Source organism: Ornithodoros turicata, chromosome 2 (genome assembly GCF_037126465.1).
Source record: "Ornithodoros turicata isolate Travis chromosome 2, ASM3712646v1, whole genome shotgun sequence".
NCBI classification, from domain to species: domain Eukaryota; kingdom Metazoa; phylum Arthropoda; class Arachnida; order Ixodida; family Argasidae; genus Ornithodoros; species Ornithodoros turicata.
The window spans coordinates 10634699-10658093 of NC_088202.1; the positions used below are offsets into that span (position 1 = coordinate 10634699).

At 47.2% G+C, this 23395-nt stretch overlaps 1 protein-coding gene across 2 annotated transcripts in view; it reads left to right on the forward strand.

Annotated features, from left to right (window-relative positions):
* LOC135385186 (tyrosine aminotransferase-like) overlaps positions 1-21886 on the forward strand; it is a 49367-nt gene extending 27481 nt beyond the window's left edge. For both annotated transcript variants that reach the window (XM_064614380.1, XM_064614381.1), the window contains exons 2-12: positions 1879-2060; positions 2894-2998; positions 3629-3696; positions 7384-7542; positions 8990-9181; positions 10713-10795; positions 12263-12332; positions 12530-12658; positions 17041-17124; positions 17187-17285; positions 21358-21886. In XM_064614380.1, the coding sequence (XP_064470450.1) occupies positions 1928-2060; positions 2894-2998; positions 3629-3696; positions 7384-7542; positions 8990-9181; positions 10713-10795; positions 12263-12332; positions 12530-12658; positions 17041-17124; positions 17187-17285; positions 21358-21534 (1299 nt within the window). In that variant the 5' untranslated portion in view covers positions 1879-1927 and the 3' untranslated portion in view covers positions 21535-21886. The remainder of the gene's footprint in view (positions 1-1878; positions 2061-2893; positions 2999-3628; positions 3697-7383; positions 7543-8989; positions 9182-10712; positions 10796-12262; positions 12333-12529; positions 12659-17040; positions 17125-17186; positions 17286-21357) is intronic.
* The last annotated feature ends 1509 nt before the right edge of the window (positions 21887-23395 follow it).

Here is a 23395-nt window from a genome sequence, read left to right on the forward strand (position 1 = left end):
ACTTTGCCGGTATAATACCGGCCTGGTGGCAACCCTAGTCTTTAGGGGATTACGATATGGTCCCTTAAAGGGATGGTCTTGTACCCCTGCCCCTCTCATAAAGTGTACCATTCGATTGTCCTCTGTTGAAAATAGAATACTGCGAATTTACTCGACAAAGCACGTCACGGTTATTAAATAACCGAATTAAATTGATAAAGATTACAGAACATGCCACGGTCCGTGTTGGCAACAACAAGAACGGCTACGTCGCTCTGCGGGAAAGTCCGTGACTGGATGCACAAATCGTCTGTTTTTGCGCGCGCTAGTGCCTCGGCGTGAGGAGACGACTCACAGAAGTGACTGGGGACCGCTGCAACTCTCGTACATTTTCTGTTAGTTCTCATGCGAAAAACGCACATTGCAAGAAGTGGCCCACATGCTGGTTGAAAACAACTGTGTTAATCCTCAGAGACAAGTTAAAAATCGCAGGACAGCCCCACCCACAATCACAAATCTGAAGTCGCGCCCGGTCGCATTACAGCTCAGACCAGAAATATATTACGCGCGCTTCCATTACATTCCCCGTTGCACACTGATCATGTTTCGAAATGAAGTGTCGCTGACGACGTACATGGAGAAGGGGTGCGTGTTTCTTCAAAAACCGCATTAAATACTCCCGGAAAGAAAACACGTGACTTAGCTTCCACGTACCCGATTATATGCGCCACATTCTCGGAGACCCCACAGTCAATGCACGGGCTACATTCTCCGCTCGCGGAGATATACGTCCCCAAGCAGCACAATGTACTGAAAGTCGAGTGCAATAGGGGTGGACGGGTAGGTGGAAGGCCTTGAACAGGCTCGTGCGACTAAAGAACATTGATAAGACACATACCGTCCACCTCTATTGCACTCGATTTTCAGTACATTGTGCTGCTTGGGTCTGAGCGTCCCCGTTTCCAGAGCAAAGGGGAGCTTATGGGGATGACTCAACCCAAGGTCCTTCTCCAGCTTGCAACTGTCATGACAACGGCAGCTTACTCGCAGGCCGACGTCATGCGTGACGTTGCATGAGAGAGAAGAGCCAGTTTAGTCGTCTGCTATTAGGCACATTTCGACAAATTCCTCGAAGACGACAAGGTTATTCCGAATGAAAGTTTGACGGTTGCATGTGTACAGTACTCGTGAGTATGGTCTTGGCTAAGTTTCGGAATCGCCCGCGCTGTCCGAGACCGTCCCTTTAAAGGGACGCGATCCTCGGTCCTACTTTACTTTCAGTAGGAGGCAGCGAACAAGTGCCCGCTCGTGGAACCCAGCTCTCTCCTTCTGATTTGTTTCGGTTTCAGTCTGTCTACCAATATCATGATGACGTTTCCCTGGTGGAGGCCTATTGGAACGCTTTGCATCTTACTCCCGCACAATGGTTCAGCTTCATTTCAATGGCGGCGGTTCTTAATTCCTGAATAAAATACTGTCATTGATTGAATATCATGTTTTATGGCAAAAAATGCCATGAGGGAACCGCAGAAAATATGTGGACGTGAGTGAAAAGCGAGTTGAAAGTAACTTGGAACTTTACTTAAGTTACTTTGGCGAAGTTACCTGAAAAAGGAACGAGTTCCTCTGAAAGTTACCACGGCGCAAAAGTACCGAGTCAAGTTAGAAGTTACCAAAAAAAAGGAACTTGGTTAGTGTAACGAGTTACTTGTAACGAGTTACCTCGAACTCTGTGAAATATCGGCGGCTTCTGTCCCGAGGCAACTCCATTCCTGCGGTTTCTTATGTTTGGTTTGGGCCGGACCGTTGCATGAAGAGGAACGGCTATGGAACGGGCGAACTGCTCGTGTTTTGTCGGAAGGCAAGCTAGAATTAACAACGAGTGTTTGTCTTTTGCAGCCGCTGTTGTGAAGTGACAGCCATTTCTCCAGGGAAAGTCCACGTGACAATGAGAGTGCGCAACTCCTGGAATTCACCACCATCTCGATTTGCAACAAACACCTACAATCCCATTCGTGGTTTCGTGGAAGATGCAGGCCTCGTCCCAAACCCTGAGAAGAGTCTCATCTCGCTTTCGATAGGTAAGTCAATCGCCGTTCAAAGCTCAGTCTTGCTTGCATGCCACTTTGTCAGAGTGCGCGCACACCGTTGCGAAATTTATTGACATGACATTCTTCGATGTATCAAATGATTGCCGCCTCTGAACACGTGGCATACGCACGTGCGTGCTCTGCGTGTGAGGAGTATCGTGTTATATATCAAAGCACTGAAGCTGTGCTTGATCAACCACATACTGTTACTGTAGCCCCGTTCAACCAAAGAATGGAACGTTTAATCCTGCGCCTGTTCCGATTGACAGTAATAGCTAGCCGCATCACTGGCCGTCGCGAGAACTAGCGCGCCCATTCTAAAACTGAAGGATAGGGTGCCTCAATATAGTATAGTATAGTATAGTATTCAGACACCCTACTGAAGGAGTCCTGTAACCGGCACCTGGTGACGCTGCAGTATAATTTCACCGGCGGAGTAATTGGGTTGAAGGACTACATTTCATGCCGTTCTCAGGTTGAACACGGGTTACTTCGAACAAGACGTAAGATACCTTATGCCGGATGTCCTTCCGTCCTTTAACCCAGAAATTACGTGTGCCTGATCATTGGTGTAGGCAGCATGCAAATAGGGCTATCTACGGTATTAGTTGTTTTTATGGCGTGATAAATAAGGCATTGTTTTGTGTTGACGGCTATAACTCTTCAAAACGAATGACAATGTCGTGACTATCTCGCGGGACACTGGTCGTGTTCTAGCACGCACATGCAAGTTCACCTCGTACACGGCCCTGCTTGCGGTCATTGTGTTAGACACCTCAAAGGCAATGGTGCACAAGAATAACGTTAATCTTTCTGCTCTCTAGGAGACCCCACTGTGTTTGGAAATCTCGTTCCTTGCGAAGAAATTATATCGGCCATCGAGTCCAGCCTACGAAGCCTGAAGCATCATGGCTACATACCAAGCACAGGTGATTTTTAGTCAAAATAAATGTCTTGTACGGGCACGGGAGAGGGCAGGTTCAACGTGAAACGAACAACCATGTAGGCGTACAACTGCATAGCGTGCATTGCATAGGCGTGCAATATCCATAGGTAACCATTAAGTAAAAATTGGGAGGGCGAAGGCTCTGCGTTGTAGATGTCCGCGAGGTTGCTTTTGTGACGTTATTTGTGTTAGTGGGCCGAGTGTAAGTTTTGAGTGGTAGGTTGCAGCGCGAATCGATCGTTCTAAAACAGGTGATGAACCCCTAGCAGACGACGTTGACGGTCGTAGCTTGGTGACCGAGAGCGTTGGGACAAAATTGGTGGAAGAGCCATAGACGTCGAAGGTTCCTGCGCAGATTTTATGGACCTATGCTCTCGGACACACTGCGGTTCGTAAAGACAGAACGTCATGCGCAATTTCGTAAGTGTCAGCCACGTAAACAGTCGGAAAGGCGTAAGTTCGACATCATAAACGTGATTGGCGGAAGCCGTAACTGTTGAAATCCCTGTATCGTGCGACTAACTCTACATCCAGTATCCTAACAAAGGATAAGAAAAATCTTCAAACGTTTTGACTTGTCGTTTGTAATGCGAAGTTGCTGTTTCTTCTATAGGCACACTTGACGCAAAGAAGGCCGTCGCAGAGTATTCGTCTGGAGAAGGATTACAAATCGACCCTCAGGTAAGGGAACCATTCTGCATTCTGCCGCAGTTGATGTTCAACCTAAGAACGGGACGTTCAAGCGCAGCCCTACCGTTGTTCCCAATGGGTGCAGTGGCTAGCCAGATTACTCGGCGTCGCTATGAGTAGTGCGCTGACACTGAAACTATAGGAGTCCTATGAGCGCCACTGGTGGCGCTGCAGTATTATTCCTCCGGTGGCGTAGCTCTGCTAGGGATCATTGACGCCATTTCCCGCCGTTCTTCGATTGAATACGGGTATATCTGGATTTCTTGCACCCGTTGGCTCAAGCATAATCGTCCAAGTTCATGAGGAAAGAAGGTTATGCCTTCGCATACGACCCCCTTGGCAGTTAAACAAAGGGAACTTCATCAAAAAGTGAAGTACGTAATGTGAAAGGAAGTACAAATTTCGAACAAGATAAGTACGTTCACACATGTGTATTTTCACGATTGCGCATGTGGAAATCTAGATTTTGGAAATGTCGTATCTGGAGTACGAACAAAAATCAACAAAAAGAGTAAGGGACCTGCTGTAACGGGGTTGAGGGTAATATTTCCTTGAGTTTGACGAGGTGTGGAAACGTAATGAAATGTTGCCATTAACACTGCCATAAAGATAAGATTTTATCGCGCAAAATAAAAACAAACGAGTACAAAAGGACTGCACCTGAGACGAACCACAAGATCCCCCAAGTGATTATGGAAATCAAGGGAAAAACCGACAAGACAAAAAAATCACTGCCTGGCGTTACATCACATGTGCCGAATGTTATGCTTGCGAAGCAGGCACACGGCGTATCTCGCGTATTTTTTCCGTATCCGAAACCGCATAGGGTACTGCCTCTTGTCCTGACAGCTGATGTGTCAAGATGTTACCTCGCGAGACGGCTACGAATGTGAGTGACGCCACGGTAGCGGTTACGTCCCCATTTTTTTCTTCATCTATCACATCACATTACACACTGTAGCGGTTAATTATGCACAGCTAATACCAAAGGGAACCAGTCGAGGCAGGCCACAAATATGGCCTCCAGCACCCATTAATGAATGTAAGTGAATGACTTCGTTTAGCTACTGGAATTCAGATAGTTAACGTAAGTTAACATACGGGCTCATGGACCGAATGCATACAGGAATTGGTACCGCGGGTTTCGTTCTCCGGAGCTGAACCTGAAGAAACTTTCTTTGGTTGTTCAACAGAGAAATCAGATAGGCTCAAGGCATGTCAAATACAGGTTGCTTGCAGGTCTGTGTGGCCAACAACGGCAAGCAGGTCCTGCCATTACCCCCCCCCCCCCCCTTTCAGAAGAAAGCGGAAAGCCCGTTGGCTGTCGAGCTACTTTCAGTTGCTCGTTCAGTTTCACCTGCTTCAGTTGAAGCAGGGATAATTTTTCACTTTTCAAATGAAAAGTGGTCATGCTCGCAACGTTGCAGTCGTTTAATTAGCGCGATTAACGCTAATTGTTCCTCGTCTTGCGTCACGAGACAACTATGACCATGAGCGACACCACGGTGGTCGGGCTGTGGATCAATGTTGCCCACCTGAAGGTCGTTTAAAGTGCACTGAAAATCCAGGGCGCATCGCCTGAAGATCGCAGCATCGTAACGGCGTCCGTGCTTGTGCAATGAGCGGCGTTATACGACGCTGCGATCTTCATTCGATGCCAGCAACGCGCCCCCAGTCACACCGTATTCAACGTCATTCGCGGGAGGACGTTGTGTCTGAGCAACTTGTACTGTGCCACCAAGTTGCTGGAGTCCTCCGGCGAGATAAAACCTTGACATCAGTAGGCCGTAATCCGTAATCAGTAATTACTTCCAGACATTCGTGGCACTTGCATTGATTGCGGTTAATGTCAAAATCAAAACAGTGTGATATTTCTTTCTGTTAAGGAACAGGTTCGGCCGCTCACGAGTTTCCGAGCTACGATTATAATACAGATTATGTGGTTGGAACGAGGATGGCAAGTGGAACCTCGACTGCCTGTACAGTGATACCGCTGTCTTGTAAGGCAATTGACAGCTTGGGCAACAAGCAAGATTGTTTGTTACTATTGCGCGAGGTCGCTTCATTAATGATCACGTCATCGCTAATCTTGATGACCTTGACACAACGCAAGAGGAGTGGCTACCACAGAGGGCTTGGGTATCTGGCCCATCGCCAATGCGGTATTTTACATTAATAGTTATACAGATAAGGTGGCTCTTCACCAGCCAGACTTAAATACGAATGGGGTTTGCTTGTCAGGAGTGACAAATGAAAGGCGTTCCAGCGCTTGCAGACACGTTTCAGCACAGCTCGAAAAGATGTAGATGTTTCCCCATCATTTCGACACTTCAGCTACGTCACGCCGGTGGACAAGAGCCACGGTTCATGATACTGGTTGAATATTAATGAAGTGCGAATTTTGAAATGGACAGACAAATGAGTGTTGGAGAATCTTCGGTAAATTTTTTAAACGCGAGGAAGGGCGACATCTAATGCAAGCAACGAGACCGTGTTGCTCCTGTTGTGTTTGTGTCATGCCTGATTGAGCTCGCCTGGTAATTCTGGTAATTTATTGATTGGACGGGCTAGTGGTATGAAAAGTAAGGAAATATAAAATCTCGCTGCTTCAGATGATTTGCTATCGATGGCTTCGACGAAGCGTGTTCCTGTCGGCATCTAAAGACTCGCCGTGGTTCGTTCTGATAAACAGACGCTGAAATTTCTGTGTCTGTTCCTTAGTGCGGTAGCTGGCTGGCAGCGGGAGTAAGAAAACTGTTAGAATATAATTTACCGTTATTATGCCCATTACTACAAACAAGCGAAGAAGAGGGCTGTGGAGCAATAGAACAACAACAAATAAACCGTGACTATGACCTGGGGTGATTCACCACTGGAGAGCAGTACATTACCTCATTACACGCGAAACATTAGATGTGAGATATGAGAATGAAGTTAAAGTTATGTGCAAGTACAACAATTGAGCTCTCCTTCACTGACTGCGCTACGCCGCCGCAAAAAGACCCACGTGGCTGCTAATGTGATTCTTGAGCTAGAAACAGGCGGAGAACAAGAAAGAAACGCTTCACTTCAGAACATGATTGAGAACGCGGATGGACAAAGACGACACACACACGGAGGCGTTCAACTTGCAACTGATTTTATTTAGACACTTACTATTGCTTGGCGCTCTATAGCCTTGGTAGCTTTTGCGCCAATAAACCCTAATTATCATCATCATCATTATTTAGACACACAACTCTAGTCAGGAAAGCCCCGGGCAACAAAGGCGACCTCTAGCGCTGACAGGTTTATTTACTTCTGACTCACGTTGTTGGAAGAACGATGTATGAAGGACGCTTCTACAACCTCGCGTCCAAGCCTAGAATGGTGCCTGTGAAGAACAGAGGCACTCCTCTCTACCACAATGTCCCAACCAACACTCTCTACACATTCTCGCATGTTTTACTTCGGAATATTTACGGAGTGGTACGTCGGTGCTCTTATAAGTGTGAAGCTGCTGTGGTTAGCAAAGGACGTTAACGAACGTTAACCTTTCAGTTATTTTGTCTTGGGAGCCAGGGAATTGTTGCTTCTTTATTCTAGACGGTTGGAGCCCTCTGTAAATTTCCGTGCCTCACATTGTTCAGGAAATAAAAGGTGTCGGGATCTAATACCCTTTCTCTTGCATGTGCGCAGGACGTGATCCTGACATGCGGCTGCTCCCATGCCCTTGAGATGTGTGTCACCGCCCTGGCCAACGCGGGACAAAATGTGCTCATTCCTCGCCCAGGATTTTCTGTCTACAAGACACACGCGGACTCGCTGGGCATCAAAACAAAGTTCTACAATCTCCGCGTAAGTAGTGTGATCACCATCACGACCAATATCATATGCAGTATAATAGGTGGCGGTTGTGGTAGTGTTGCCGAGATGTTCGCCTGCTGCTTGGCGTGGGTGGGGACAACATCCAAGCCATTTCCCGAGAATGTCCAAGGAAAGCAAGGAAAAAACGCGGAGACAGCACAGCAAGGCATTGCCCTTTTGCACTTTCCATGCTATCTCGGCGCGCAAGGCAAGACTGTACGCAACAGTAGACAGACATGTGCGCACTGAGAAGACGACGTAAAGGCGCGTGAATTCCATGATGTGCACCAAATGCACCCGAACAGGCTTCTACAGAACTTTAGAACATTACATGAGAGTATATATCAATATACTCACAGATAAATAGCACGAAATTAAGGACGTCGGTAGTCGAGCTGATCTTGAAGGATTGGTTCATTAAGGTCCTCCTGCGTATAGGAAAAGCGTAATAGGTACACGCTACACGACGTGCAAATGGCACCTAGTGTACTAAACGGTCGCGACGAAGGCATCTATATTTTTATGGGCCGCGAGGCGGCGAAGTTTGGGAAATACTTTGTTGGAGGATAATTAATACCTATTACACGGGCAGCCGTCAACGGTAAAAAACGCGCGTAGCGCAGGCAAGCGTGTATCGTGTCAACCTGTCAGGCGGCATTGGATTTAATGCCCTTTTAGAAGTTGACACATTACACGCTTGCTGGCACTACGCGCGTTTTTTTCAAAGTAGTTGGTTTCAACGGTCGTCGAAGGCTGCCCGTGCAACAGGGGTATATACGCCTGCTTTGTTGTAAAGTGTTGCCCAGGTATCGTCCCTCCTATATCTATTAAAGATGAAACACAGTGCTGTGTCCTCGGGATTTTCTCAAGCATATCCGTATTTTTTTTGCGCGTATGGATCACAAATCACATATTGATGCGAAAAAAGAGATCTTCCGTTAACACATTAAAAAATAAATCCTGCACTCACCAAAGTTTATACCTGTGTACATGAAAATGCTGCTAAAATCTGCCTTTAGGAATGTAGAAACTTTGTCAAGTGCGGTCAACACAAGTGATAAAACGATAAAACACAAACTACTGTTTATTAACGTACAAGCTTTCTTGCAGTCGTCTTGCAGTAGTCTTCAAGAAAGCTTGTACGGCAATAAACAGTAGTTTCAGTGTTTTTATCCTTTCAATAAAATGTGCCTTATAAGACGAAATTGCCACACCATACGGGAATTCCATGCACGAAAGGGGAGGCAATGACCTCGCAGTCAGTGCTCACACCTGGGACTTGCCCCAACCTTGCATGCCCCTATTGAGGGCACATCCCTGACACAGTACATCTATTCCAAATCCTACTTGTCTGAAAACGAGCGAACTCAATTTCGTTCACTTCCTTATTGTCAGGAAGTGTAACTCAGCGCACTTCCATTTTATTGCTCTTGCGTAGCCTGAGAAAAGCTGGGAAGTAGATTTGATGGACTTAGAGGCCCAGATCGACTCGCAAACAGCAGCCATCATCGTCAACAATCCGAGCAACCCGTGCGGTTCCGTTTATACCAAAGAGCATCTGCGAGACATCTTGGCCGTCGCTGCCAGGAATTACGTGCCTGTCATCGCTGATGAGATCTACGAGCATTTTGTAAGTACACGGCGAATATATTTTTATTTGCTCGACTACAGTTTTTCGTCCTTGACATTTGCCACTTTTTCCTTTTGCTTCGCACGAAGTCGCATACTATGCAAGGCGTCCATGTCACGACCTACTATACAGAACTGGACATACGCGAAGCTCCAGCATCGATGTAGTATAGTTCCGGCGGTCGCCGGTACCCTACGGGATTTGGCGCTAGTTGGCACTATTCATCGTCATGTGATTTTGGGAAACCGCAGGAAGGTGAACGACAATGAAACATAGAAATCGTAAGGAGGGAGACTAGAAGAAAAGCTGCGGGAGAGAGTAATGGGGGAAAGCAAATGACTTGTACGGAGGCGATAGCTCCTCCCAGCGTCGAAGTCTGGGAGCCGCCATGACCGATACGGTGGATACGGCCACGGCCATTCAACACGTGAACGCCAGTCCGCTTCGGCATCCCTGGTATCCAATCCCAAGTCGTGCTTCCTTCCGCTGGGTTCCGTGTGGCATGCCCTGTGCGAAGTGCGTTTGTTTTGTCTGCTATCATCGTGTGTGCTTGCTATTCTGTAAGGAACGAATATCGTACTGTTTAAATTCTATGCCGTGACGTGCGAGATATGCGCACGGAGCTTGTGGGAGATACCGTTCGTAACATGCTAGGCCTACCGTATCTACCTTGGCGGCTGACCTGCTGAGATGCCCGCCTTCGCTAGCTTGGTTTCTAGTTATTATGAGATTCCTATGCAATGGAGGGAGATGCGCGCGTAGAGGGAAACAGTCAGACGAAGTACGGCGCTACATAGACGAACGATGGTAGCCATGCCAATAATAATGTACATGTCATCTCCTCTCGCTGATAATGTGAAGTAGCGCTCCTACCTGGCACTATATTAACAAAAGCTTAACCCGGCTCTCCCATAAACGATTGCCGCATGTCCCAGTCCCTATGTAGGGCAAGGTGGGGCAAAACATGACATTTTTTCTTTTCTTTGCTTGGCGCCATCTATCTCACAACAGCACTGCTTGATGAACTTCGCACTTTACTGAGAAGTGTCTCTACGTGCCCGCTTTATTTGACTGATTATTTTTTGTTGTAGCTGGTGCATGCGTAGAAGAGAGAAAGAACTCTCTTGACGCCTAGATGGCGAAAACTCACCAAGAAGGCGTTATGTAGTTACTCTTATTTTAATGAGTGCAGCGGCGCTTTAAAAGTCTACTCTGTGAAAATAGTTTCGCATTCCATTCGTTTAGTTGTCTGGCTAGGTTTGTAGGAAATATTGTCTCTCTTGCGTTGCTAGTTTTGAGGAGAAAAAAATGTTTAAGTAAGGACATGCACGGGGCATAAAGCGACAATGTTTCATTTCGAAAGGCATGAACCCCAACGAAAGCTTTATGCTTGTTCCTCTCTTCACTCATCGTCTGGGATGCTTCGAACATACGAGAAGCAAACAGATGATTGCACTCGTTGACTTTTCGTCAACTGTCGTCTTTAAGATAAAATATGCTGATATGCATTATGCTTCCTTCACTGACGCAGGTATTTCCGGGACAGAAATACTATCCTATGGCTTCCTTGACTGAAGACGTCCCAATCCTTTCCTGTAGTGGTCTGACGAAAAGGTAGGGCAATATGTAGTTATCGTTACGATACGATCACTTCGCCTCGTCTTCACCGAGCAGACAACACAATATCTATGCCGCAAAAGGTACAAAAAGTTGCCGGCTGAATTCAATTTGGAACATTTCTATTCAGCTAAAGATGGTAGTTGGCGTGGTTCATGGGGAGAGAAGATACGTTTGGGTTATTAGAGGCTGACCTGGTGCACCATGTGCATGCATTCTGCATCTACGTTCTATTTCAATATTGGGCTTCAATTAAAAGCAACATTAAGACTCTGCATGGTTACACAAGGGTGGTGCCGACTCCTCCAGGTCACTTGTACCACGGTCCTTGCCTGACCGTGCTTGTACCACTATAATGTGGTCTGCTATCCCATGTAGCAAAGAGCTATAGATTCCCTAGATAACAGTGCGAGTGTTTGGGCTGGTTGGTACATGTTTCAATTAAAAACAATTAAAAACCCCCAGTGCTGGGTAGGACAAGGACGGAGAATAAAGTGCCGGTCTCAGTGCCGGTCCTTGTCGTTTTTATTGTCCGTCGTTGTCCTACCCAGCACTGGGGTTTTTAATTGTTTTTAATTGATCCCTAGATAACCTGCCGTAACATGCCATAACCCGCTTTCTACCAATGTTCCTGACTGGGCCACTTAGTCCAGGTGGTCAAGTGTGTTGTGTTTTCCTATGCAACCTGTATTTAACTGTGTCATTCCATTACACCTTGTAGTTGATAGGCAGCACTTGTGGTGTGTGCGTCTATCGGCGTTCTGGTGCGTTCTTTTCATTATATCAGGGTGGTTAATAGCACAGCCCACCAAGGGTTACTGGGTTGAATGATGATGCGAAGATAGCATAAAGAATGAGCAAGTGACATTTGAAATAATATGATATATATATATATATATATATATAATATTATGAAATAATAATAATAGTTGGGTGTTTACGTCGTGAGACAACTGAGATCATGAGCGACGTCACAGCAGTCGGACTGTGGATTGCTTTTGCCCACCTGAGGGTTCTTTAACCTGCGATGAAAGCTCACCACAAAGTACCCCATATTTAACGTCCCTCGCGGAAGACGGCGTGTCTAAGCAACTTGCACCCTGCCACCAAGTTGCTGGCGTCCTCTGTCGTGTTGAAACCTGCAATCTCGGGAACAGAAAGCGAACACGCTACCGACTGAGCCACCGAGGCCGGTTCATTATGAAATGATTAAAGTAGTTGACGGGTGTGCAATATTCTCATGGGTCACGGCTATACGGTCCACTGTTTTGTCCTGACAGCGTGCACTAAAATCTCTTGCCGTTTTCGATGTCCCGAAAATGCTTTACCACGGCGCCGAACACGCGATGTCTGATACGTACATGTGCGCTCTCACCTGGCAAGCGTATACTTTTTCCTCATTGCAGAGTAGCTCGGGGAGACCATGTCACAGTCGCATTTCTTATGAGTAAATTGTGATTGCAGGTTCCTGGTGCCGGGCTGGCGGACAGGTTGGATTGTTGTCCACGATCGTCACAACGTGTTCAGCAAGGGCGTAAGTGCACCTTTCGTTGTGTTCCGTTGCTGTTCACGTAGTGCAACTGTGATTCGTAAATCCCAGCACACCTCACGGTAAAAGCTGAATTGCTGCACTGCAGCAATACCTGGCGGCAAAGGTACTAGTGACTAACCTCAGGTGCATGGTGCGAGTGACCAAGGAGCCCACTGCAGCAATAGTATGTTGTCTCGCAGGTCAAACAAGGGCTGATGGCGCTTAGTCAAAAGATTATGGGTGGAAACGCACTCATTCAAGGGGCACTGCCGTCCATACTGAAGAGCACGCCCGAGTCATTCTTTGCGAACACCATCGCCGTTGTAAAGGTAAGAACGCATAAGCAACAGTGCCTGTCATTTGGGGAGAGACGCCCATTACGCTGAACGAATATCAAGCTCCAGAAGTTTGAAGAGCAGACCTGCTTTCGAACGAGCAAACGCGGTTAGATAACCACAGGACACTAGTAGTAGTGAGCGGCTCAATGTGAACAGTAATGTTCTGGCCTACTCAGCTTAAAGGAGCCTGGAAGGGTTTGACAAAGACGTGTCAGGAGGATTAGCAATTAGGACTACGATCCCGGGGATGCATAGTCGAGCGAAAGGTATGAGAGTAGCGCGCAATCTAAGAGTTCTTTCATGCGACGACACGTCTTCTGCCGAAGAATGAGACCCGCGCGCCATTTTTTCTTCTTCCTTTATGTGGTTGTATTTGGCGCCGACTGTCCTGCGTTTGACACAGAGCAGTGGACCTGTTGCCTTCCTCCCTCGCTCTAGCAGACTATTCTTGGCAGCCACTAAAACTGCTCGACGATCTGACGTCACAACACGCCAGAAGGAGCTGATGGAGATCGCTGCCGCGGGGCGCGTTCTTGTAAACTAATTTTCTCATAAAATGCGAAATTGGCAAATGAGATGTATTGCATAGCAGTTCCAGAAGGTGGTATGTTCATATCACGCGGTAGGAAAATACATGGTGGAGGTGCCTTCCATTCTCCTTTAAATCGCGGGATTTGCTGCCAGGCAAGGATGGCCTTGTAGATCAGAGTGTCGAACCAAATATTTTAATGCGAAAGCATTATAGTCCTTGCTACGCAGGAATTGCGGCGTGGTCCGTCTGTAGCCACAGCGCGGTGCGCATGCGCGGGGAATGAAGAAGGAAGGAGAGGGCGCGTGAAGAGTGCGATGCGCGACTCAGCCAGGCGTCGGCATTCGGCGGCAGTGCAGCTGCGGTGGTCGACAGGTGCAGACGTGTCTCGTGAACGCGCCATGGATTATGAAAGCTGTGCGAAGGAGCGGCGGCGAAAGGAGGCTGCGAGACGGCGCCGCCAAGCTGTATCCGAGTAAGCCCGAAAGAATGGCATAAATGCAGGCTAGTTGGTGAATAAATTCCACGATAGGCAAGTCTGAGCGATGGGCAAGACACGTAAACAAACACAAACACGAAGGCTCAAGGTTTTGAGCCTTCGTGTTTGTGTTTACGTGTCTTGCCCATTGCTCAGGCTTTCCTAAAACACAAACATGAAGGCTCAAGCTTTTCAGCCTTCGTGTTTGTGTTTGTTTACTTGTTTTGCCCATCGCTCAGGCTTGCCTATCATGGAATTTAAGCCCGAAAGGCTCGTTTGGCTGCGAACGCTGTCTTGCATTAGCGTTGTGTAGGGTCGTGTGAAGGTTTGTGTAGCGTTGTGAAGGCGAGTTCCCAAAGGGTTTTCAAGTCCTAATGCTAACACATTTCTGTCGGATCCACCGATAGATCGACCTTTTTTTTTTACGGCGTGTATGTGCGTGTGAGGGGCTGTTCACTTCGGGTTCAGATCCAGATAACTGCAAGTTTGCTTTGCGTGTCGAGAGGATCGCCGACGAAGGTGATCACGGCTCACACAAAATTCGGAAAAGCGACTTCGGCGAAAGGAAAAGAGCGGCTGAAAATGTGAGATTGCTCAAGGATACCGACGTGTCTTGAACGAGCAATGAGGCGACATTTAACATGGCTCGAAACCCTGTCTCATCTGTCAAGCCACCATTCAAAATATTTAGCTGTGCGGTGCATTGTCGCTGCGCAATCGAATGTACAAAAAAAGTACGTGACGGTCACGACTCGTGTAACGCGAAATTCAGCGTCGGCTGTACGTGTGGTGAAATGAAATAGTCAAATTTATGTAACTGTGAGTATTGATTTGTGGTCGCTGAAATGGTTAGCGAGGTGCGTGATGTCCTGAACGAGGGGGGCTGTTCTGGAGCACCAAGTCTATGCATGATCCATGTCTAGTTGTGGGTTGGCGGATGTCGGTGCACAGTGTAAGGTCCAGTTGTTCGGACATATCACTCAGGAAAGCGGTGTTCTTGGCCAGTGAAACGTCCACGTTGAAGTCTCCGACGACGAGAAGCTTGCGCGTGCGGTAAGGTGCGAGTACATACACGATAAAGTCGCGGATGCGTTCCGGCGCGAGGCGAGAAGTAGCACACAGCCAGCACGAGCCCTGTGGGAAGCTGCACGGCACAAATTTCTCCGACGTCGTCTCCAGGAAGGGCGAGTTCAAGTGTAGTCAGTACTCCGGCACGCAGGTAAATGGCAACTCTGGCCGCTCGGTTGCCCTAGTCAGTGCGACGCGCCCCGCAGCCGCACTTGAAGCCGTCGACTTGTATCGGTCTCCGTCTTCATTGACGTCTCGGAAAGACACAGAAGTGATGTCTTACGGAGGACACAGTCGTGTGCAACGTCTTGTGTGTAGAGCTGTACGGAGCGTTCATTTAGGGCTGCGAGTGTCAACGAGTGGGGCTCGTCTAGTTGTTCCACGCACCGCGTAGTGATGGCGCGTGCGCGGTGGCTTTTGCAGTCGATGAAATTCGTCCTCCAAAGTTCTGTCGATATTCGCCTCTCCGTGATAGACGCTGAAGTCATTGCCAGCATTTGTCAGGTAAAGTTGACGGATATCGGTTGCACGGCTGAGCGTGGTTTTTATCTCACTTTCTATCGATAGCGGTTGTAACAAGTGGGATTCTTATCCTTACTCCGAGAGCTGTGCGCACATGCGATAAGAGTTTTGTGCGGACATGCGAATGCCGCCGACGCGATCTCGGGAAAGTCTCCATTATACAGCTGACGCTGTAAAACAGCCAGAGAAAGCAGTCGCTGACGGCCGACACGATCCTGCCTGACACGTGACGTTGGAAAGTCGCCGTGCCTTCTTTCTCAGTTCACGCGCGGCTGATAGACGACCCTCTGTTTACAAACATGTGACGTCACGAGAAGACTGGTTCAACGCTATATTTTGCTGTGGTGGACAAGAACATCTCCTAGGTATCATCAGGCATGCGCGCTTACGTCACCCCACGGAGGCCTGCCTGGCTTTGCGAGCTGCTTCAAGCTTTCTTCTCGTTCGCTCTTTCATCGACGTCATAGCAGCATCCACAGCAGTCCTTCCTGTGTGACGCTGTGTCACGTGGGAGCAGGCCTGATGCTATCTAGGAGGTGGTGGCAAGAAGCGGGAAAAACGTGTCGGCTGATAGACTGATATAGCTGATAGTGCCCACCAGCGTGCTTTGCGCGGAGGCGTTACGTAATCAATGACGTAGGGGCGCTTGAGCCGCGCCGGTCCGCATCACGAGTCACAGGCCAGGGGAATAACCTACGTCACGACGTTCCCTCGTTCTCCAATACGCTCTTTGTAATTAAGAGTGGATGACTTTTTAAAAGTGTACAGAACAGAGGCTGGCGCGCGTGCTGCAAGTCCTGCGTCCGCCATTCTTTCGCGGGAGCTCATTCTATTCGTTGTAGAACACGCCGCAGTCAAGAACAACAACAAAAAAAAAGGGATCGTTCACCTCAGTGCTCTTTTAGGAGCTGTTGCCGGGAAAACAACAAAACTACTGCAACAAAAGGTAGTGCTGAGCTCAACAAACGCTCATACACGCATACACACATGCGCGCGCACGCCCGAACATGTTGCAAATTTGAAAAGGAAGAAAACACATTGCGACGGAAGCTTCCTAAATTTGACGTACATGGGAGGGCTGCGATCATTAAACCGCTGGTCAGAGAAGAAAATGCTGAAAGTCGAAGAAGCTAGTACGAAGACATGAGGCAAGATATTATCACTGGCCTCTATTTTTCGGCGCCCGCGGGCCCGTAGGGGGTGCTCGTAAGCCTCGCTGCAAGCGGCCCTTCACAGGAAAGGCGTATCACATTGGGCGGCTGCTCTTCCCCTATTTGGGAGAAGCACCAATGAAGGGGCTCCCCAGGAACGCAGAGAAGGATATAGGCTGCGGAGCTTCGCAGATAGTTGACCTATTTGCATGGAGTATTCTCACACACACAAAAAAAAAAAAAAAACGTCGCGTATTCAGGGCGTAGGAGTCGCATTGCTTGTTTCGATGTCCTGTGTTTATGTCTTTGTTCCCATCCTCACTGAAATTTTCAATCTTGAGCTGGAGAACTTTGAACTTGAGCTGGAGAACGCTCTGCGCCTGAATATTCCTCAGTATTTCAGCATCGGAGGTTGGCAGGTTTAAACGTTTGATTCGGTTCTTCGCACCTCTAATCGCTTTGAAATAATGCATGGTGGTAAAATTAACTGCAGGCGTCGTATACATGTACCACAAAGACAAAGCATGATTTGAAACTCCTGCACAAGCCATATTGTGCTAGTAGAAATTTTGTAACTTTTTAGCCTGAATGCCTCATGTCTAATTTCTTTGTAAACGGTTTGCAGAGCAACGCAGAGGCAGCATACCAGGCCATCTCTAACATTCCAGGATTGAAGCCTATAATGCCACAGGGCGCTATGTATATGATGGTACGTTGAAATTTGACGGGTGTCAGTCGCAAATGCTTCAATTACTCTTCTCCCTTTCATAGGTGGGCATCGAAATCGACAAGTTTCCTGAATACGACAGCGATGGGGACTTCGTGAAAGCACTTTTCAACGAAGAATCTGTGTTCTGCATGCCAGGACGGGTATGTGCACTCTATGCCGGAAACGGAAATTCACGCTGAGGTGTAAACGGTGTCCTTTGCAGAAATCGCGTCGTGTATGAAACAACTTCAAAGTTCACAATCGTGAACGGATAATTACCGGCAAAAGCCACACAGGCATTGTAGACATGTTGCAGCTCCAGTTAATAATCAATGGTTTTACGTCGCCAGACAACTGTTGTAGCTTATATCGAGAATAGTAACTCTCCCATCCTGTGCCATCCCATTCCATATTATCAGACATGAGAGTGACATTGCCCTGACGGGTTCAGGTGAGTAAGGCAAGTACTTATGGTGGCCGTATTTCTATTTATAGAGGGTGCTTTTTTTTAGCCTTTACAGAATTTGTATAAAGAAAGCTATGAGAGCCGAGTAGATGTCGAGCTTTTTTTTTTTTTCAGTTGGATTCTATACTCTAAAAACTGAAGTTCACCGCATAGCACGCTCTGCGCCAACCATTGCCACGAATGATAGGGCTATCGCTTCTGATTCGAGGAGAGAGGGAGGCGTACGCCTTTATGTGTCAATTATCATATATCCAAATTGACACAAAAAGGCATACGCCTCCTCTCTCTCTTCGAATCAAGAGCGATAACCCTATCATTCGTGGCAACGGTTGGCGCAGAGCGTGCTGTGCGGTGGAGTTCAGTTTTTAGAGTGTACGGCCGGGCGGACATCCTCTGGAAGTGTGCAACTACAAAATGACTAATTACCTAAAATTCATTAATTAAATTTTTAATTAGGGGAATTCGGACAAAAACGAGATAGCAGATCGAGAGACTATCCTAGTTATAAGCCATTTCACGTTTAAGAAATCCTGAAATACGCACGTGCGCTAAAATATTAATCCCCGAATTTTGATATGCAAATGAGCCGGAACCGAAACCGCGGCGACCGGGAACGCAGGGAGTACAGCGCTCATTTCACGTCAGAGGGCCACGTTATTTCGAGCGATGGAGATGATTGCACTAGGTGCCGCTCAGGTGGCCATATGAACCGCTTTTCGGACCCGATAGGCCTGCGTCGGCTAGGGTGACGCGCTCCTCAGGTGCGCTTTTCGGTTTCGGTTCATTTGCATACCGAAATTCAGGGATGGATATTTCACGACACGCGCTCTTTTCTTGATTTTTAAAAGATAGAGTGGATTTCAACGAGGGTTATCTACCGTTCTGTTATCTCGCTTTTGAACGAAGTTTCCTAATTAAAGAGTTTATTAATGAATTTCAGGTAATTAGTCACCTTGTAGTTTAACACTTTTTTCGAGAGGATGTCCGCCTGGCCGTAGAACTGGACTACATCTAAGCTTCTCTCATAGCTTTCTATAAAAATTCTGTAAAGGGCAAAAAAAAAAGAAAAAAAACACCCTGTATGTTATGGAAGACAACGTTTATTCTAATCTGGCTCTCGCTACCACTCGTGTCCTCTTCTTCCACGTCCGAGCGGGCACCTACATGCGCACGGCAGGGGGTGGGTGTGGAGGGTAGACCATCCCTCCTGAGATGATATTTAAAAGCATTGCCGATAGCTGCCAGCGTGAGCTGTCCGGTAGGGTGGTTGCAGCCAATGGTCTTTAGTATTCCTTGTTTGTGGGCTGTCTGGATGACTTCGACGGGACCCAGGAGTGTTTGTCGATTTCCCGGGATAGTTGTTCGTACCATTACGAGATCCTTCACTTGCATATCTGGAATGCGTGAGCTGTGATGTCGGTTAAAGACGTTCTTCATACCTGCTTTGTACTTGTTGAGTTTGTCAGGTGTGCTTCGACTTTCGTATAAATCAAGCCTGTCAGCTATACCAAGGTCGTGGTCTGCCCTTAGCATGGGTGGTTCTCCATTTAAAGCGTTGTGCGGAGAGCAACCAATGGTCTTATTGTGCGATCTGTTATGGTGCTGTGTTGCAGCAGCGAGGCAGGGAGGCCAGCCTCCCGGAAAGTCGGAATGCAGATTTACAAATTGTTTGATGTCCCGTACCGCTCTTCCGGCCATGCCATTTGCCGCAGGGTAGTAGGGAGCAGTGAATTTCAGGTGTATGCTTCTCTGTTGAGCCCATGCCTCCAGGCGCCAACTGGTAAAGCCGGCCCATTATCACAGACGAGTACTTTCGTGTTAAAGAACATACTTCTGTCCATAAGGGCGATCACATTGTTAATATCTTCACGGCCGGGTCGAGTGGCCACCATACGTGTACACTCGTCGACGGAAAAAAGAAGAAATGCTTGGGTCGCCCTAACGCCTTCGGACTTCTTTTTTAGTTCAACGAAATCAAGATGAACTACTTCGAAGGGGACACTGGAGTGTTCCGGTAATGTCATTGCGCCAGCACGCTGGCGGTATTTGGAGTTATACCCTAGACACCGGTCGCACGATTTTACGTAGTCTGCAACGTGATTTTTCATGTTTGGTCAAGTGAACAGCTTGTTATTTTTTCTGTATGTTTGCCAGGCTCCATCGTGCCCATCTGATTCGGAATTGTCGTGATACAAGTGTACAATTTTCGCACGTAGAGTTTCCGGTACCTCAAATCGACAGTTATTCTTCTGAAGAACTTTGGCTGCAGTGATCGACAGCATTCACTGTGTGCAGTTCTAATCCAAGACGAGATAGCGCGTCGGCGTCGAGCATGTCTTTTCCAGGTCGGTAATGCACATCAAGTTCAAGGGTACAAGTTGCTTTGACACGCCGTCTTCCGCGAGGGGCGTTAAATACGGGGTGTCGTGTGGTGAGCTTTCATCGCACGTTAAATAACCCTCAGGTGGGCAAAAGCAATCCATAGACCGACCGTTGTGGCGTCGCTCATGATTTCAGTTGTCTCGCGACGTAAAAACCCAATTATAATATATACATCAAGTACGAGGTGTTGTATTTCCGCAAGTCACCTGGATCGGCGGACGTTATGATGTAGTCACTTGCTCCAGTTTTCGTCAAAAGATACTGTATCAGTTTTTGCTGCTGTGGAGGATCTAACGTCAAGTCGACATTCTCACCTGCAGGTGCGTCTATGCCCTTATCTTTGGTTGCGTATAACGGGTTGCTCCGGTAGGATAACCATTGGCGGTGCTCAAATCAGGTCATTAGGATCATTGTTTTTATACTTCAGATTTGCAAACCACTCAGGAAACTAGTTTCACCTGGCACAGGTGAAATATACAAGGGATGGGATGCTGGAGATACAGCCTCCGTCAGACGTAACTGCATACGCATACGCTTCGCAGCGCTGGCGTCTGCGCGGGTAGTGCGCTCAAACGTTTCCGTTAATTCTGACGGTTGCTGTACGTGTTCGTAACTGTGCGAGTTCTAATAAAGTTTCAATTCATTCCACGCCCCCACGAGTAGGCTCCCTAAATCGTCATCGGGAGATGTTTGCTGTCACCCGTTCCCTGGTCACCGCTAACAAAATTCTATCAGATTGCTCTGTCTTCTCAGTCATATAGTATAAAAGTGTCCATCATGTAAAACTACTTGTAGCACCGATGCACACAACCTCTGCAAGTTTTCGCTTTTGTGCTTACAACCCGTGTAGGGAATTAGATAAACATTGAAGGTAGAGTGGACTGGCTGGAGTTTGCTCGTCAAATATCCGATCACCACTGCTGCATTTGTCGTTAAGGGTGCACAGATTCTTGCTTCCGCTTCTGAAGTCTGTTCCATGCTCCCACTCACAGTGGCCGGAATCCCGCTTCTTGTACGCTGTCGTGAATATGTGCTTCCTTTTCAATTCTCGCACATTTTGCACTTCACAGGCAAAGGTTGCGCATACCAAACGTTCTTAAATGTCTGCAAATGCAAATAATGACATCTTAGGTTACTATACTTTACAAGCCACTGAGTATGACTGTTTCGAACATTTCTGGTCCTTTGATGATAAAAACAAATAAAAAAGTAACGTGAAATTACTAACATCTACACATTCCTGGCTTTATTGCTGCTCCTAACCACGAGTCAACGAAAGCGCTGTTAATCGAAAGCATTCCTGGTTAGGAAATTGTACGTGTTAAATTCAATAGAGAATCAAGCTGGAGTAAGTGATTAAAAAAAATTCCTGTTTCGCTTTGCAGTGCTTCCATTTCCCGAACTACTTCCGCATAGTGCTTACTGTGCCACAGGAAATGATGATGGAAGCTATCAACAGGTTGAAGTCCTTCTGCAAGGCTCACATCTCGGAAGATAACAAGTTGACAGCACGAAACCTCATCATCGAAGGCACTCCCATTCCAATGGTGGCCAGAGGATGACGCGAAGAGCTTCCTGCTGCCTTCCACATGGTACATGTGGAGAAATATCCAACCAGAGCGAGTGGATGTGTCTCACAAGATCCCAGAGCCATAGCTTGAATGCCCCGGGCATCGGCTACTACAACGAATTCATACCCTTCAAAAATGGCGACTTGTTCAATGGCCTGCACCCTGGACGACGAGACTGAAGGAATCATCGGTAGCGGTACACCTGTCATATGTGTGTGATTGTACAAATCTTGGACAGTGAGCATACTGCCTGCAACTGATATGCACCCTGCATACTTTGTATTGTGCTCAAGCTACGTTTAGCTGAAGCTGCTTTGTGGATATTAAATATTTCGAGCGAACAGTGAAAAGGTCTTGCCATGCATCAGCATTCAAGTGTTTCGACAGGGAAGGCATTTCTGTAGATACGCAAGCCGGAGTACAGGTGTAGCGGAATATATAGGTGGACCTCCACACCCCACCTACCGAAGTGCAAGAAAATATGGTATACCCAGAGATGTGGGCTTTGCTAATAGTAATTTTAAAGCCGAAGAGAATACGAAACGAACAGTTATGTACCATGTACAGCACAGAAACAGATGTGCAGCACATACGCATGCGTCATACATGCAGTCGGATCTTCGTGTAAAGCAGCACTTTGTCTTGTGGCATTTTTGAGGTTACTGATGCAGCTTCAGAGCTTTAACCAATGCATTCGGTTGAAGGAGACAATCCTTCGACTCGAAATTCAAATACGGAATTTGAAATTTGACTCGGAATTGTAGATCAACCGCTCCGGTATTCGGCTGGACAAGCACAGTGGACGAGATATGCAGGTCATAATATGCAGGTCATACTATTTGAGCATACATATTCGGCATACTATTCGTTATCACACATGTGTCTGCCAAGATCTTTCATACTTCTAGCCCTGGAGGGAAAAAAGGGCAATGGCCTCCACTATGTCACTCCCTTGTCATGTCACGTGACTCATGTCACGTACTTGATTTTCGTAGCATATGTGACCGGAAATCAGAAGGTCCAGGTTCGAATAAGGGCGTCAGCACCTTTTTCCTGGTTTGTGCCGTCCATGTTTGTAGCCCTCCTCAGCTAATTCCTCCATGATTTCTGTAATTTATTCCCCAGCCTATAGCAACAATTCCAACTGTCACGCGTATGAGTGCCTGCAAGTACAGACCAATGACCTGAGGTGCGTTGTGTTTAAAATTGGTATGTGGCCCCATACGCACATTGGAGACATAAATGTGACATGGAATAATTATGGAACGTGTAAAAATGTTCATCCCCCCCACCCAGTGACATATCACATCGTGTAAATGCGCAGTTCCACTTCAATAATACTAGTGAAGCTTGGAAGGCATGTTGTTTATCGGACATATTTGGCAGAGTGCACTTTCTGAGTGAACAAACCAGCTTCATAAGCTTAACAGCTCATGAAACCTGTAACAAAATACCCTAATAAGTTGCTTTGTAGATACCGAAGTCCAAAGTTTACTTACGTGGGTTTTTGGAAGACGCCGTACATACTGTAAATAAATGTTAATTACAACTAGTGAGTCGCATTTTCTGAGGAGCTTTTCACTTCGCATAGCGGTGTTCAACATAAGAACGGCATCTCTTTCTTTCCTCATGTGGAATAGCCATTTACGTATTTGTATCATATTTAGGAATGTCCAGTGTTACTCTGAAAATGACATGCAGTCTGCATTTTTTTATGGGTCCTGTCATCAACAGGCCTCTCCACACTGCTTTGATTACCGGACCCCTTATCATCTCCATCATCATCTCTCATCACGTACAAGAGGCACTGGGGCAGCGCCTAGCCTGCTGGCCGGCATCAGCCCCATCTCAT